At 26.4% G+C, this 16,882-nt stretch overlaps 2 protein-coding genes across 3 annotated transcripts; both read left to right on the top strand.

The window, feature by feature from the left end:
• The first annotated feature begins 1,576 nt into the window (after window positions 1–1,576).
• LOC135929185 (uncharacterized) lies at window positions 1,577–8,271 on the top strand. 2 transcript variants are annotated; one of them, XM_065465732.1, is made up of 5 exons: window positions 1,577–1,892; window positions 1,993–2,136; window positions 5,142–5,865; window positions 6,491–6,762; window positions 6,934–8,271. In XM_065465732.1, exons 1-5 carry the CDS (start codon window positions 1,706–1,708, stop codon window positions 8,088–8,090), a joined length of 2,484 nt encoding a protein of 827 aa, XP_065321804.1. In that variant the 5' UTR covers window positions 1,577–1,705; the 3' UTR covers window positions 8,091–8,271. The 2 variants fall into 2 exon arrangements, with proteins under 2 accessions (XP_065321804.1, XP_065321805.1); XM_065465733.1 differs by lacking the exon at window positions 1,993–2,136.
• Window positions 8,272–15,497: 7,226 nt separating this feature from the next.
• On the top strand, window positions 15,498–16,631 carry LOC135928577 (atypical protein kinase C-like). Its single transcript, XM_065465032.1, has 5 exons — window positions 15,498–15,544; window positions 15,628–15,782; window positions 15,880–15,986; window positions 16,281–16,417; window positions 16,540–16,631. The coding sequence occupies exons 2-5, from the start codon at window positions 15,744–15,746 to the stop codon at window positions 16,629–16,631; spliced, it is 375 nt and encodes a 124-aa protein (XP_065321104.1). The 5' UTR covers window positions 15,498–15,544; window positions 15,628–15,743.
• The last annotated feature ends 251 nt before the right edge of the window (window positions 16,632–16,882 follow it).

The raw sequence follows: 16,882 nt of genomic DNA, 5'->3' as shown, positions 1-16,882 counted from the left end.
AAAATTTAATAAATTACTTGTTTATACGTTAATATAAAAGCATGGTAATAATTTATTCCAAACAAGTATAAGAAATTTATTTATAAAAAGTAAGTAGCCATATAGTTGATATTCTTCTATTATATAGAATTTGTTATAAAATACTAGGTAAAATTCTTCTTTTACGACATATTTGACAGTTAGACAAGATATTACAGTTATTACTTTAACAAACTTTACTAATCGATGCTCTTGATAATAAATATAGCAATAATTGCATTAAATTATTTAACGCTTTTAAATAAATAATGATATTAAAAATTAATCTCCATATTATTCATCCCACAATGTTTTTAAAAGATATTCTCTGATGTCCTTATCAATATTTTATAGTTTTCTATAAAATATATAATTCGCTATATTGGTATAAATTATTTGATTGTCATATGATGTAAAATTAGATATATACTGTAAATTTACGACATATAATATTCCACTGTATATATTTTGTTTTAATTTTTTTTATTCAATTTTATGATTTTATTTTATCAATAGTTTTATGATTGTATTTTAAATAAATTAAAATTACTAACTCTATAAAAAATTATATTTGATATATTATATTATTTAGCAATTTTATGGATCCATTATTAATAATTATAATACATTTCACTTTTGTCTAAGATATATCTTTGGCTTATATTCCATTTATTAAAAAACATTTTTAGTTCACTTTTTTTATACTTAGCGTAGCTCTGTTGTACCCACAACCAAAGGGCGACGCTTTTATCACGTATCACGTACAAAAATGTATAAATTTAAATTATGATGAATAGTTTTAGTTTAAAAAAATATCAACTTTTACATTATTTCCTTCAAATTATTGTTTAAGATATATGTATACATTGGGGGGGGGGGTCAGAGAGTAGGGAGGGGACTAAGGGGGATATTTTTTTAAAAGTGATAAATTTTTGAAGGAGGGAGGATTTCCCCAAGCTTCCTATCCTGGCTACGCTTATGTATTGTACACTTTGATTATAGATTAAAACATTATAAAGTAATATAGTATAAAATTTTTTTACATAATATAAGTAATATACCTAAAGCTATTGTTGTTAAACGAGTTTCAACTATTTTTGAATAATCTCAAATTTGATAAATTTTCAAGTATCTAGAGCACAGTATTTAGGTTAATATTCATCGGTGAAGACAGAATTTAGGAGTGAAATAAATATTATCACTGAAAATCCCTATATTAGCCTAGGCCTTTAATTGTTTTAATAATACGATAAGCAGCTATATATAATGTCACTACCTTTAAAGATAATCATCAGTCTGTCTATTTTGACAGATTAATGGAAATTATGTCAATATTTTGCTTTTAGGATCCTTTGGATTTATCTTTCTATATTTTTTCATTTGCATGTCGACGGTAACTCAAATTAAAGTTTTTAAACCTGTACCTCCCGATAATGGTAGCTTTCCGTTAGATCATAACAATCTTTGCAAAACTTACGTACTCGAATACATGTTATGTGTCAGCAAAAACGATCAAAATACATCCAAATGTCGAAAAGAAGCCAAAAATTACCTAGAATGCAGAATGAAAAAGAATTTAATGGCAAAAGAGGATTGGAAACAATTAGGATTTCCCGACGATATTCCATCCTAAAAATATTTTTTTTTTTTGCTACATTTTTTATTTCATTATATATATAAATATTTAATGTTTGCCTGTAAAGAGTGTGATGGTACCTCTTTTATTTGCATTGGTGGTAAATATTATTGTTCTGCATGTAATTTACAAATTTCTGATATACATGAACAATATTCAGAAGATGCTTATAATCTTGGACATTCACAAAAATTTTCAAATCAAACTTCATCCCTCAAAGATATTGCCCCAAAATTTTGTATATTATTAATTTTTTTATTACCTTTTAAATCATGAATTCATAATTTTATTATTAATATGGACACATGCTTATGAGTTATTAAATATTTTATTTAAAGTTAATAAAGGAATTCCTTGGACATATCCGGAAGCATTTGGCATGATCATTAATAAACAAGTCAAAGCTCTTATTCACATGAGTGCCCCTCCTATACTTAACACTATTGTTTTCAATATGTTAAAAATTTATTTCCAGAAATTAGGTTAATTTTTTTAAAATAAAATGTTCATCTTTATTATATTTATACTAATAATAACCTAAAATCAACAAATTGCATATGAATTTTTTGTGCCCTTAACTAACTATTTAAAAATTAAATTAGTAAAAAAAAAATCCTGTGTAAATAATCAGATGTGCCAGTATCACTTTTTTGTCACTACTGATAACAATTAGCTAATACCACTAATGAATATATTTTTTTAATAAAATATAATGAAAAATTAAGTTTATTTAAAAATTTGAAATAAATATAAGAATTTTCTAGTCTTTATTTACAAAAAATTATTTTTGATTTGTAATTTAGGCGATAACTTGTTATTTTTCATTCTAAAATTTAATTCTGCAACAAAATTTTTTAAGAAGAAATAGGGAGAGAATTGGCAAAGCTTTCTTTATTATTAATATTGGTTTTAATATGGTTATTATTTAAAAGTAGAATATCTGGCTTTATCATATTTATTGAGTGCCTAATATTTGTCTAATATTTTACTTTTAAACATTTTCTTTCCAAACTGTATAGAAATTTGTATGATTTTTTTTTTCTTAGAAATTTATGCCCATAATAGAATTAATTTTTTGTTATATGATTTGGGGTATAGTTACTGGTATTGGTTGGAATTAAAGGTATTGGCTAATAATGAATACTATAAGAATCAGTGCATCTCTGAACATAATTATATTAAACAGATGGTAATATATAATTAGAATATGTGTGAAAATTAATATATTATGATATTTTTAAGGTTAAAGATACACCCTTACTACTTCCTTTATGCTAGGTTATTAAGTATATGATGGGTTTCTTGCCAAATAAAGATATTTAATTATCATCTAGAAAACAAATTTCTGTCTTAGTTATCTTTTTTTTTTCTTTATAAATATTTGACATATTTTTATTTTATTGAACACTTAAGTGATTTAAAAAAACACTATTATTAATTTTTTATTATAATATCATTTTAGGCATATTTATTCAGTTATATTCATCAATGTAAAGTATATAAACATTGATAAAACATCTACTTTATTTAATAGTTGTAATTTTTTTTTGTTCCAAAAATCTTTCTATTACTGAGAAAACCATCTAGTCTATTTATAATCGATAGAAATTTTTAGAATTTCTTTTATATGTGCATTAAGTTTTAAAATCATAAACATTCTAAATTAATGCCATTTTATGGGATCTATTGCCAATAGCCAATATTTTAAAAAAGACAAAAAATTGGCCCAATGTAATAAAAAATATTTGTATATCTAAAAGTATTTCTTTAATTAGTTATTTTTAAAAAAGGATATAGCTAGTTTTAGAGTTTATCATTTTTAAAACTATCATCATTCTAAATTTTTTTGGAGAAGTATCACCATGAATAACTTTTACTTTTGTAACACGTTGTTTGAATGTGACTATCTTGATTATATTTTAAAGCTAATCAAAAAATATGTGGGAAATTAAAATTTTAAAATTCCGATGGATTTTTTAACCCTCTATTGCATACATCATATTTAAATACACATACCATAAAAAAGGTATAAAATTTTTACAGTTTTATACACATGATGTATAATAGATACACATACATATATTTTATTTATTTCTATAGTTAATTTTATCAAAAATGAAAGAAACAATTAATATGAAAATTCTAAAATACATAGATTACAACTTTCAAATAGTTGCATTTTCCATTTTATAAATTATGTCATTTCTCTTGTACAAATTTTTAAGGAACAGAAAGTTAAAAATCGTATTATAGTGTTTAAAATTTAAATTTTAAGGTACATGTACCCAGATACATAATGCACACAAATGCAATATGTGGGCTTTATTTTTTTTATATTATTAAATATTCTTTATTTGCTATCTATAGTCAAAATGTACTGTATTCCAAAAGATAGTTCTGATTCTAACCTTAGTAGTTCATCAGTTGAGGATATTCTTGATTCAAGATCACAGATGTTAATTCTAGTGAAAATGCGGTATTTCAACTATTAGTACCACTACATTCCAGTTTTAGATTGGTTTTATTAATTGGTTCTGTGGTATAGAACTTCAAGTATTATTTGCCCAAAAGGGAGTATTGTTATAGCGAGATTGCCATTTTCCAACTGAAAAAGAATTCTAAAAGATGGAGTGTGGATTCACATAAGATCACTTAAATGGTATCACTGTATAGTATTCCATATACTTGATATAATGCTCATAAATTATGGTTAATGTATGAGCGAGGTTTTTTAGCTTTAAAGGTATTGACAAAAGAACAGATGCCATTATTAACATTTAAAATTTCAATAGCAGTTACTCTGTAAATTTAATAAAAATGTGAACGCTAGCATAAAAAAACGAATATCAATTGACACCAAATATAAAGAAAAATCTAGCAAGGGGCCGACAAGTCTTATTACGCAGAAAGAAATAAGACATGATTTAATAACACATTGGCCAAAATAATGCAAAAACCCTGGGTGTAAATTGGTTACGAAAGTGATCCAAATATGGTGTATCAATATGTTTTACCACAAAAAACGATTGTTTTAAATTATTTCACGAAAATGAATATAAATTTGTTTTATTACATTATTTATCAAATAATAAAATTATATATCTTTATTTTAATATAGGTTTGAAATTGAAAAAATATGATACTTTTTACACGCATTGTGTATTACACACACTGAAATTTTTTTTACGTTAAAAATTTTTTTTCCAAAAAATTATTTTTAGTTTATTAAGAGCCCTTTAAAGACAAAAATAAGTTTTTTTAAAAAATTATATCATTTATTGATTTTCGCGCAATAGAGGGTTAAATTGTGCAATATAGGTTTTTTTAAAAAAAATTAATTATATATGATAGATTTAAAAGAAATTTTTTGAGAAAGGATCAGAGATAGAACACTCGATCACGATTATCCTTTTTTTTACAAAGAGAATTCATAATACAAGCAATCCTTTGATTAATTATTTATAACAAAAATACTTATATTATAAAGGCATAGGATTTACTTCTACCCCAAACATAGGACCTAACCCTAGATTCAGAGATATATTGCAGTGCGACCACTGGTCTACCAAGTCCATCTTTCGCCAATTGGCTGATTCTCTAAATAATCAGGATACGGCTGATAACTCAACGGATCAGGGATCAACTATCAAAATGACTGATTTTGGCCTCAACATCGAAAACACAGAGAAGACGTCCGAAAATGGTGAGTTAAAACTTGAAAATTTTGTTGGTAATGGATTGTCCGCCATTTTGGATAAGTATGTTGAAGAAATATCGTTTGAACCAAAGGATGAATGCTCTAATAAAAGAAAACCTTATTCGGAAGAAAATAAAAAGCAAACCCACAAGAAACACAAAAATGATCGGCACCAAAGTTTGGAAACCTTAATTAGACCAGGTCTAGATGCTAAGACTGTAGAGGCTTATTTGCTCAAAAATATTCCCAGAAGATACACCAATAAGTGCCTCAACAAGTATTCTATTAAAGAAAGGAATCAAAATTATGTCCACCGTTTTAAATCCAAACCGATTATTGAAGATAATAAACCTCCAAAGTCAAAAGATTCAAATAACTATGCAAAAGGGAGTCTTAGAACAGGTTGTCTCACACTTCTTTCCACTTTGGGTTTTACCTATCTAGGCGCATTTCTTTGCTCTTCTCCAAATTCTTCTAACGTTAATAGGCCGATTCTTCTATCAGATATAATTAGGTTAGGTTATTTTTTTTCTCTTTTTTAAAATATAGATAGATTAATTTTAGGGAGTTGTAATTTTTAATGTAAAAAGATTATGCATATTTTAAAAAATGTATACTAGAGCCCTTTTTCATATCCAATCTAAGAAATTTTTGTTTTGTTTAGCTTGGTTCACTTGAAATCAATTTTAAAAGTAAAATTCGATTAATTGGATGGATTAGATAGATACAGTGTCTTATATTACTTAATTTCCAGAATTTTATGCAAAGTGACCTGGCCATTATATGCTATATTTTTGGTTTATTATAGCTACAAAAATATATTTTTTAACTTATAATGATTTAAATTTGAATGAAAAATGTTTTTAAAAATAATTGAATAGATTAAATTAGGGACTAGGAAATAAAGCCGGTCTGGTTCAATACGACATTAGCTGAGGGGACTCGGGTAGATCTATGCAGGGCTCTGCCTAACGTTCTTATTATTTATATAAGATATATAAATCTCGTTTAAGCTCTTTTTTAAAAGGGAAGAAAAACGCTTCATATAACTATTTTTAAAATCATTTATTATTATATTTTTTATATAGTATAATAAATATAATTACTAAAATAAATACGATATATATATTTTCAAACAGATTGGTTAACTCTGGCTCCCTTCCATTTTTCGTTAATTCTTTCCAAGTTCTACCAGAAAATATGAGATTTTCAATGTTCGACACCTGTGTTTTAAACACTCGGACACTACCTTTATCCCGAAGCATCAGAATAAATTGTGCCAAACTCATCTCAGCCATGGGATGGCACCAAAATCTCCATTTTGATTCAAATTTCGAAGACTCTTCCAATCTATATTTGAGCGTACTAAGACCTATGATCGATAGAATACTAAGCAGACTTGAATTGCCTGGTGGGTTATTTATTTTAGTCAAATTTAGTTTACTTTTTAATGTTATACAATACAGGGGTGTTTCATATAGTCGAGAAATTTTAATAATAATAAGCTTCTTATATAATTTATATACGATTCAAATATTTTTATTGTTTTATTTATGTTTTATATATAAAATTTTTTAATAAGGATCAGTGAAGATCATAGCCCATACCTTGTTAGACAGTTTTAAGATGAGTAATGGTACAAAAACTTCTTTACATCTAAAAGGAGAAGATGCTGTACCAGTATTGGAGCTATTTACTCTAGAAGATCCTCCCTACAACAAATTTAAAGGTGCTAAATATTGGTTCAATTGGGAAGGTCAAGCTTGGGCACTTGTCTTGGTCTCCTTCAAAATTTTTCTAGCTACTTTTTACTCTTCCCATACCTCATCTCGTTCTCAAAATAATTATAATCCTAATTTTAACGATTCGTTGGAAGTAAATTTCAACCCAGAATTTAGGACTTGGTTGGATAAGTTTTATGAAGGGTGCGAACGAAAGTACGATCAACATTTTAGTATAGATTATACAAAACGACCTAATGAATTAAATCCCTCATTAATTACATCTCCCAAATCAAATGTAGTATTGGAGTCTCTCCTAGATAAATATGCAGTGGGTATCGTAGAAAATGCCGATCCTGATAAACTTGCTTCTATAATGACTTGTTCAAACACCATGCACCGGGCTAAAACTCGTCTGATGCTTCAGCCGGACCTGATAAATGCCTCTGATATAACCGAAAGAACAAACGAATGCTTAAATGCGGCTCGTTTCTCGGCTTACAGACCGAACCCTGATAACAATCCCTCCTCTCTAAAATCTCGTCTTGTTAAAACTTTTGAAGCACTTCTCGACAATAGAAATCTTGATGATTATAGCGAATCGAGGGAAACAAAAAATTTTAAAATAAAAAATGACCTCGAATCAAAGGCCACAAAAAAAATTGAAACAGACCCATTGTTAATATACATGAGTTCCCAATGGAAATACATCACCGTAAAAAGCGATTCTAACTTGTTGGAGGAGATAAGTATTCGGAATATTTTAGACTTCACCAATAAGAAATCCATAGGGGGTACCAAAACTGAATTTAAGAAATTGGTCAAGAAAATGCTTTCCAGCGGTGATACAAATGTGAATAAAAGAAATGAAAATGGTACACATTTAAAATTACCCCATTGGTGGCACGATTTCAACCAAATGCTTAGATTATCAATTAAATTAAGTTACCAAACACTCGAGGAGCTATTGCATCAAATTTGTTCTTTAGAGATTCGTTTAAAATATAATTTTGCTTGAAAATTGCACATGAATCTTGTGATAAATTTTTTACTTTTTTTTAAAATTGAGCTCTCACATTCACTTAATCTCAGGAATATTATATATAGTAATTACCTTCTTATTTTTTTAAAATGAATATATACTTTTTAAACATATTTTTTTGATTGACAATGTATATATAGTATGTTGTGTGTATATATCATAGAGTAAAATGGAATTTAGAATTAAAAGACTTTCTGCCCATGTAAATTCCAGCATGTGTATAATCAGTATCCATCCTTAATTTTATCACTAAATTTTGAATCAATTGAGATGTAGCAGTCAATCATCTTATTAAAAGATATAAAATCCGCATTTAAATTATTACGAGGTTGCAAACCCTAATGGATTTCAGGCGACCAATCATATTTTAAACGTAAAATAAATCATCAATGCAAATTTATTATATATGTTTAAAATTTTACGAGACTTAGCCAAAAGATAAATTTTTTTTTCTCATTTTCTTGCTTAAAATTGCACATATAATCAATTTAATGTAGTTCATGCAAACGATTTTCTCAGACATATATCTTAGAAGCGCGAAGAGATGGAAAAGGCTTTCGAAACCTTTTGAATTATCTACCCTCTTCTTCCTGATTTGATTTTTGCAAATTATCTTTTAATTTTAGATGACAGCAAAATCTTGACAAGCGATATAATAATATTAGTATAACTGGCTAATTAAACATATTTAACAAAGTAATTTCATATCATTTTTCCCAAAATTAAAACTGAAATACTCATTTTTTTTTTACTTAATTGCTCAGAATTAAAAAAAAATTCCTAGGTCGTATTATTACTAAATAACCAAAAAAGCAATACAATAGGAGAAAAAAAACAACCAAAAAAATTAGAAAAACTAATTCAAAAGCTCTTTAACCTATATTAAAAAGCAATTAAATTAAAAGTAGGCAGGAACTGCCTTAAAGTTAAGTATTTATACTTAATTCCACATATTTTCAATCAAAGACGATTTTGCTAAGTAAGAATTTTTTTTTTCAGAATTTGTTTTATTGAATTTCTTAGAAGAAATACTAAATCGCTTAGAAATTTTTGCTATTGAAGTATTTTATTTTCAAGTTAAATGAATTGTTGAGTAATCCATCGTTGACTTTATTAATCTATGCCCTCGAGTCTAAGTCATGGATGAGTGGGGGGGGGGTCTTTTGAACAATATCTTGACAAGGGCAGGTATCAAAATGAAAGCTTATAAAAAATTAATCGATTATATTTACTCAGCAATTTATGTCATCAAGATAGGTGGAGAAGGGTGGGAGTGAATTTTTAAAAAATATTATCTTATCATGGATATTAGATGAAAACTAATAAAAAGAGTAATTGATCACATCAACGCTCAACACTCTTATGTCATAAGGTAGGTGTTGGGGAAGTACACAATGTTAACATGTATATCAAACGTAAAAAAATAATAAATTGATTACATTGCTACTCAACAATATATGTCATCAGGGTAGGTGTGGATACATTTTTTTAAACATAATATCTTTTCAAAGCTAACAAATGAAAACGAATAAAAAGATAAATTGATTATATTCTCAATATCACCAAGAAATTAGTTGAGGAAGAGGGTGGGTAAGTAAAAAGTATATAGTAAAATATCTAACATGGGTATCAAATGGAAATTAATAAAAAGAATTGATTAAATAATGCGCATTTCTCCAGGGTGAGTTTGGGGGCGGGGGTGGTTGTTAAAATTTATTAACATTAAGTCTGGAACTATACCTGTGTCGATTTTGCCGCCAAGTTTAACCTCTCATTTTCTGCCATCGAAAAGGCCGAAATTCTAAAAAAACAAATATGCTTGCCTCACCAACACCATGTTTATCCCAATCGTTACCAATACCCTAGGCATGTTCGGAAGTGATGCTCTAAATTTCATCAAAACTATAGGAAAAAAATGAGGCAGATCTCAAGGGATCCCAATGAAGGATTTTACCTTCATCAGCAGATTTCCCTGGAAATCTGCAGGTCCAATTATTTAAGCATTCACTCTTCTCTAGGGTGATTTGTACCCTTTTTTTAAATTTTATTTTTTTTTATCTCATTTCTCTTTTTACATATATATTTTTTAATTCATTCTTAATATATTATTTGTTTTTTTGATATATATTTTTGGGTTAGGGTATAATTTATAAATGAAAAATTTGTGAAAAAAAATATATATTAATTGAAATTAAGATAATATTTTTTAAAAATATGCAATAAAATTCACAAAATTAAATTCTCAAGTATTTGTTAGATTCTACTATTTGTAAAAATGAAATAAAAAACGATATATTTTTCTCTAAATTAGAGGATGTTAAAAAGATTACTTGACATTTTATCATTGATCAAAGATGTGTGCAAGATTAAAGGTATGTAGATTATAGAAATATTTTCTTAACTATGACTAAACCGTTCTTCAGAATCATACAAGCTAGAATTGTTTACGATATTTAAATTAGTACCGTACATATCTGTTAGCTTATTTGTCTTAGGTCACGCTTATTCGTTTGTTTATATGAATTTCTTAAGATTCACATTAGCATCTTAGAGGTGTTTATTTCGGAGGCTTTTAATGTTAATTTAGGAGACAATATTATCATCTTTAATATTTTATATTGCTAAGATTATTAAAACGAAGCGTTAAATAGTTCTCCAGAATTAGGCTTAATTATATTTATTTCCTCTATTACCTAGAATAAATTTAATCATAAAAAATGATCGACTTTCCTAGTGATGCCATTTCGAAGCCACATACCTAATCACTCTAACAAGTTCATTTTAATATGATTCATCTTATTAATAGTGAAATAGATATCCTCTTGCGTAGTGCGATAAGCGTTAGAATTTCGGGTATCAAAACCTGGAGTAAAAATGACTCTAGTTTCGGTTCTAAATATTTTTTTGAAAAAATAGTTTTGGGTTCCTAAAATTTTGATAAATGGTTTCTAGGCTCCCTTTTAAAAATCTAAGATTATTCTACGAGTTCTCCTGATTCTCTATCCGGTTCCAAACTCTACCAAGTAATCAAAAATGTATAGATAATTTTTCGAAAATTATGCACTGATAAAATAAATATTCAATTCATTTCGAATTTGAATCAAATCGAATAACAAAACGAATATTAAATTATTCGTTTTATTCGAATTAAAATATAAAATTATTCGATTGGAACGAAAATAATAATATTAGAATATGAATATTTCTAATACAAATAAGTGATATTCGAATCTAAAAATTATAATATGCGATAAATATTTACTTTATTAGATTAATTTATATTAAGAATCGAAATATTCATTTTATTTGAATTATTCAGAATATTTTTTAATAATTAATCAGTTATCATTTAAACCTGTCAACACTTGATGAGATTAACAAGTTACACCATCTGTGCTTGTTAAAGACGTATTTCAGTTAACACTAAATTGAAGTCTAAAAATTACATAACTTACAAAGATAAATCAATAATAAAAACTTTTACGTAGAAATTTGATTAGCATTTTAAATCAAATTAGATACATTTCAAACTTCGTCAATCACATGTTTTTAACATCAGATTTTCATATTTTTATGCTTAAAATTTGACGCGCTATAAAAAATTTTGATTATACATATAGAAAATGTTTTCTATCCAAAATATAATCTAAAAAGGATTTGTTGGTCAAAATATAGAAAGTTTCGACAAAATAAATTTTTTTTACATAAAAATATTTGGCCAAAATATATAAAATGTAAATATAAATAGAAAATGTTAAAAAAATAATAGAGACTGAAGAAATAAGGTTAGAAAAAAAAAATAGTATTGATGAAAACTTTCAGTTTCTGAAAAAACTTTGTAATTGGATAATTGAGCATCTTTATTAATAAATAAATATATATCAGAGATATCCCGGATTTGTTTTATGGCCCCCGGCTATAATTTTTTTTCTAAAACTAAATATATTATATATCGATTGCTATTTTTACAGAAACTCCAAATAAACATGTTAGAGACGATGTATTTTTTTTTTAAAAATTTATATCGTTTTTAGAGCGCATTTTAAAAAATTTAAAATCTAATTTTATACGAGAATCCAGCATACTTAAAAAATTTAATATATATATTATAGACACTTTTGCCAAGCCATTTAAAGATCAAATGTTTATGGCAAAATTGTCTGAAATTCATAGGGTTATATTCCAACTTGATGGAAATACATTTCCGGTAAAATAGGATTATTTTTTATAAATTTAAAAAAACGCGCTCAAAAAATGATTATAAGTTGAAAAAATGAAAAATTCTCGGTAATATATATAATTGGAAAGAATTTTTATAATAAAAAAATAATTTTATTAAAATACACTCAAGTTATTTTACCTTTTTCAAAGCTATCCATGACTGCATGATGCTTTCTAGAGAAATTATAAATTGGTCTTCTGATATTTTTAAATAGAATTAGAATTTACGAAACAAGCGAATACTAACCTATATATATACAGATACATGATGGAGGAGGGTCTTTTGTCTCCAATTTTTTAAGTAAAAATAGACACTATATGGTTATATTTTGGCAAAATATTCTTATGTACAAAATAATTTTTTTAAATTCTCTGTTTTATTTATATTTTCTATCTTTTTTTCCAAACATTTTTTATATTTTTCCTACATTTTCTATATTTGGGCTAAAACGTTTAATGTTAATTCTAAATTTTGGGGCACATGAAAAAGGTATGCTATTTTATTCTACTATCTTACCCCTGTTTTCTTTTAAATATTATTATTTTGTTTAGACTTTAATTTAATGATTTGTGTGTGTCCCACATGATTCCATTACGACATATATATGATAATAGGTTTTTCATTTGTGTTAAATCATTTATTTTCCGATATTGGAACATATTAAATACAAATGTTATATTATTTATATAATACAATTTAGCCGACATTGGATTATAAAGATTATTAAATAGCATACATTTAATATGAGCAAGATAGCCATGTAAATCAAAGTAAAGAGGATGGAAATAAAAGGAAGGTTATGTAATAGATAATCTTAGGAGTCGGCGGTAATAATCTAAAGCAACCAAGGAAAAAGTAGGTTTGAATCTCCAGGAAATTTATTTAAAAAAATATATCACATTAGATATTATATATAATGTACATTTTAAGTTTAGAGTATTCATAATTGAAATAAAAACTTGCAAAGGATAAGACAATTTCGAAAGAAATGAGATACACCTTATTATTTACACAATAAATAAGAAAAATCGTTATAAAAAATCAAAATAGAGTCTTTTTACTTAACAAAAACAATCCCTCAGATAAATTAGCTTTCAGATTTTTTAAAAAAACCTTAGAAAGATTGGAAAAGATTCTATCTCAGAAGATTTATATTGCATAAACTATGATGAGAGCCCAATAAGTAATTGCCAAATTATTATTTTTTATTAAATTAGATAAAGGTCACATTTAAGCTAACTCTGTTAACATTAAAGGATTTGTGACAAATGTTTAGCTAAAAAATATATTAGCTTCAAGGGATCGAATTTAAAATTTAGAGGAAATTAATTTAGCGATTATAATCTTGGAAATAAAAGTTAACGAAAATCAATTTCACAGAATTTTTTCGGTAATGTTACTTCGCTTTAGAATTATTTATCGATAAACATTCGTGATAAGTTTGGATATAAAGTATAAAGGTTACTAAAAAAATACGAAGTTCGCAGTTAGAACTTACTCTGGAAAGAATTTCGGAAAATTATTAGATGGGCTTCTCTAATTTCTAAATTTGTCTCAGATTCTGGGGTTGCTGGTTCAAATTTCAAATTTTAGTTTAAGTATTGGATTTGTTCATAAGATGTTTCTCAACAATCAATTTTTTTTAGCAATATTGCGTTTCAGATCAATATATTTTCAACGTAAGCATTTATTAAAAAATTAATTTGTTAAAATGAAAAATTTACTAAAAACTTTATTTGGGAATTGTAGTAAAGATAAAGGGGAAGTTGACCATATAAACGAAGAAGGTAAATATTATAGATATATTTAATATGTATTTTATTAGTCAAAAAAAAAGGGGAAACAAAAAAGTTCTTTAGCAAACTTGTAAAAAAATCTATTGTAGAAGACGAGGAATGTGAAAGAGCTCAACATGAGGGTAAAATAATTATTAGAGAAACGTTCATGATTTGATTTTATTAGTTAAAAAAAAGGATAAAAAAGGTAATAAATTAGTGAATTGGTTTAGAAAAAAATTCAACAAGAGGAGAATGGAGAAGAAAACGGTTCCAATTGATAATTTGGATATTGGGAAGGATAGCGAAAGTAGTGAAAATCTAAGATATAGCCCTCTGGCTTCCAAGTAAATTTGGGTTATATTAACCATTGGGATAGTTTTTAATGGTGCCAAAAAAAGCGATAAAATATGTTGGGAACGAATAATAAAAACCATAATTTTATTCGTTTAATTTTGGAAAATTAAATAATTTAAAATATTTTTCAATGAGTGTAAAAATGAACTTTGAAATAATGGAAAAAGTATTATAAATTAAGGATATTTTGAATACTTAGGGATAATTTCTAGTAATATACTAATAATTCGATCCAATCTCTATTATTATTGGTATTCGATTGGAATATTCAAAAATAGGATATTCGTATATTAGTAATATCAATAATCGAATCGCATATGGGATAAGAAATAATTTATTAGAGGTATAATGTCAATTTAATCTTAATTTGATGGGCTAAAAAGAGGAAGAAAGATAAATTAAGAGAGAAAAAATAAAAAATGAAAACAATTCTGCTTAGAGAATGCTAATTTGGAATTTAGAATAAAATATTTAATGCTTTAAAAAATGATAATTATTTTATTTATTATTCGAAATATAGTGAACTTGCAAATACCAATGAGTCCAAAGTTAATTTTACCAGGACTCCTAATGATAAAGGTAATCTCCTAGAATATTTGATTCAATTACAATATATTTATCTCTTCTATTCTTTCATAAAATATATATCATATGTAGCTTGAATAAATTTTGTACCAGAAAGTTTACAAAAAGTATTAAACTTCCTATACTTTTTCTAAACGATTTAGATTTCGTAGATTATCATTGGGAATTTTATCAAAGTCTTATATTTCATTTAGAATCTATTAAAATTTCTGGATGAAAAAAAAAATTTACTTTCATAATTATTTCCTATATATAGTTCTAATAATTTTTGTACTTTTGAAGTTAAAGAATTTATTTCGTAGAATCATTTGTCAGTATTCCCCCTGCCTTTTTATACTAGATTTTTTGCAAATTAATAGCGAATTTTATCAAGGTCGATATTTCATTTATAATATATAAACATTATTATATTTTCCGCATATTAAAAGGGTCGATTAACAATAAACCGCGCAGTGAATTTAGCGGCCTCGAATTTTGGGAATTGGAAAAAAGTTTGATATACCATTTTATTTCTCCAATATTTTACCATCAAGATTTTGTAATTTAATATACGAGCTCTTTTTTATTTATAAAGTTCTAAGAAAACCTGAGTACCAATTGTCGGAATTTAGATGCCATGGCGTTTTAGGATGCGGCGCGTATGGGAAGGTATTCAAAGTCAAGCGTAAGAATACCTCCCAAAACTATGCTATGAAGTTTGTCAATAGACGATATGTAAATGGCACTGAGGTTCATATTTATTTATCTATTTTTGCAACAAATATTAAATGTGAATACACTATAGATTTTTTTTCTTTTGGATTGTAAATCAAATATTTGCTTTTAGGATATGGCCTCTATAAAGTGGATTCGAGCAGAATTACATGTTCTTGAGACTGTCAAGAACCATCCTTTCCTGGTTGGCCTTCATTCCTTTTACCAAACTCCCCACAAGTATTTTATTCCTTTTATATGATTATTGATTATAATGAGAAACAGTAAGAAAATATATATAGTTAAGATAAATAATAAAATTTGAATATTAAGAATTCGACATATCAATTGATTATGCCTCGCGCTATAGTCGCTTTTTAAAAAAGCGCTTTTAAAATGCTTGCAATGATATAAGAGATAATTTTATCTGCTATCTTTTAATGCTAATAGCGTTTTTTTTATATATCTTGAAATGGTGACATAGGGCGATTTGATAATCTCGGTTTGAAATCTCATATTAAATTTTTTTCGAAGGTATATATTGCTGATGGATTACATATCTGGTGGAAATCTTAGATGTATTCTGAATAGATATGGACGACTGGTGGAGGACCATGCCATATTCTACGGAGGAGAAATCGCAATTGCTTTAAATTTTCTACACGACAACGGTTTTAACAAATATTATATATCATTAAAGTATCTTTAATAACACTAATATCATATCTTTGCACAATTAATTAAATATAATGTATAGTTTTTCAAATACAATTGTATATTTCTATCTTTTAAGGGATCATTCATCGTGATCTAAAACCCGAAAATATACTCATAGACCGTGAGGGCCATACCAAACTAGCCGACTATGGAGCATGCATGGTATAAAAAAATCTTTTAAAAAAGCACCCAATAAACTGTCGGCGGCCAGGAGAGCGCCGCTTTCTAGCCGCCGTCATTATAGGTGGCCTAAATCGGTACACTGATTTAAAATGTTTATAAATTATTTTTAAAAAACCTAAATATAATTAGATATAAAATAAACACAACAGATTTAATTATTTAGTATATCTATTGAAATTAACTTATAAGATTTGTGTAAATATAACATATTATTACTTAAATTGGAGAAGAATATT

The sequence above is a fragment of the Gordionus sp. m RMFG-2023 genome, chromosome 4, assembly GCF_954871325.1.
Source record: "Gordionus sp. m RMFG-2023 chromosome 4, tfGorSpeb1-WG-v2, whole genome shotgun sequence".
Lineage (NCBI taxonomy): Eukaryota > Metazoa > Nematomorpha > Gordioida > Chordodea > Parachordodidae > Gordionus > Gordionus sp. m RMFG-2023.
Note: the sequence above shows the minus strand (reverse complement) of the source record. Positions and strands in the feature narration are given on the sequence as shown.